General features: G+C 43.5%; 2 protein-coding genes across 2 annotated transcripts in view; both read left to right on the top strand.

The window, feature by feature from the left end:
• Positions 1 to 549, top strand: part of LOC17884302 — a 1484-nt gene extending 935 nt beyond the window's left edge. The window contains exon 2 of the mRNA XM_006290179.2: positions 1 to 549. This exon is cut by the window's left edge and continues 69 nt beyond it. Coding sequence (XP_006290241.2) covers positions 1 to 549 — 549 coding nt within the window.
• LOC111829922 overlaps positions 546 to 1425 on the top strand; it is a 3960-nt gene continuing 3080 nt past the window's right edge. The window contains exon 1 of the mRNA XM_023780031.1: positions 546 to 1310. Coding sequence (XP_023635799.1) covers positions 546 to 1310 — 765 coding nt within the window. The remainder of the gene's footprint in view (positions 1311 to 1425) is intronic.

Genomic DNA, 1425 nt, shown 5'->3' with positions numbered 1-1425 from the left:
GGCATGTTAACTCATGACACTGGGGCTTGTGTTCTCCCCAATGGGGGTGAAGATCTGGTTGTTGAGGAGGATGATGATGAAGATCTTCCACCTCCGGCTGGCCATCAAAATCGTGGTGTAGTGATTCGGGAATTTGTTGCAGAGCCTAATCCTGTTATTCCAGAGGCCGATGTTGTTGTACCAGAGGTTGAAGCCGTCTCTGACGCAGATGAAGCCCTTGATGATCTTGATCCTAACCATGATTCTCTGGCCCATATTGAAGACCTCACTGCTGAGATTTATCAGGACCCTCTTGCCAACTTCTCCACTAATCCTCTGATCCATCCCAACTTTGTTCAGGATTCGATGAATACTGATATGGTGATGGCTGCTGTTTCTGAAAGTGGGAAACGTAAACGTAATGATTCTTTTGATTGTCCAGGTCCTAATGAAAGCTCTAAAGTGTTGTATCGGAATGTGGGAGAGTGCAGTGGAAGCTCGGGTGAAGCTGATCATCCAACTCGACTTGATAGAGGCGCGGTGGGCCCTAAACCACCTCTTCCTCCATGAGGACAACTGCTTGGAACTGTAGAGGACTAGGCAATGACCTCGCAGTTCGACGTCTAAAGGAGATTAAGAAGAAATTCTCTCCGGACATCATTTGCCTTATGGAAACAAAGCAGCAGGATGATGTAGTTAGGGATGTTTGTGGTGATCTTGGTTTTTCTAATGTTGTAACTGTCCCTCCTGCTGGTCTAAGTGGTGGTATAGCTCTCATGTGGAGTAGTTGTGTTTCTGTTTCAGTCATCTCTCTTTCTCCAAACCTTGTAGATACGTATGTTGAAATTAATGGATTTGGTTTCTACTTGTCTTGTGTGTATGGTAACCCAAATCCTATCTTTCGCCATCTGGTTTGGGAAAGACTTGAGAGACTTGCTGCTTCCAGAACTGGTCCTTGGATGGCCATTGGTGATTTTAATGAGATTAAGAGTAATGCTGAGAAGAGAGGAGGTCCTCCTCGCTCTGAGAATTCTTTCATTGATTTCAGAAATATGCTTCATACATGTGATTTCCATGATCTCAAGTATACTGGTGATCCATTTAGTTGGGTTGGAAAGAGACATTCTCATGATGTGGCTTGCTGTTTGGACAGAACATTGGTTAATAATGAGTGGATTGCGCAGTATCCGGCTTCTCATGCTGAATTTTTAGAGTTGATTGAATCTGATCATCGTCCTCTTGTTACTACCATCACTAATGATTTTGTGCCCCATCAAGGTCAGTTCTGTTTTGATAAAAGATTGGTTGACAAAGATGGGTTTAAAGCTGCTGTTCAAAGGGGTTGGAATGGGTCAGGGAATAGACAGATTGATATTTCTTCTCGGCTTATTTCCTGTCGCAAGGAAATTTCTAAATGGAAGCGCTTTCATAGATTTAATGCAAAGG

This window comes from Capsella rubella, unplaced genomic scaffold (assembly GCF_000375325.1).
Source record: "Capsella rubella cultivar Monte Gargano unplaced genomic scaffold, Caprub1_0 scaffold_6, whole genome shotgun sequence".
Lineage (NCBI taxonomy): Eukaryota > Viridiplantae > Streptophyta > Magnoliopsida > Brassicales > Brassicaceae > Capsella > Capsella rubella.
Note: the sequence above shows the minus strand (reverse complement) of the source record. Positions and strands in the feature narration are given on the sequence as shown.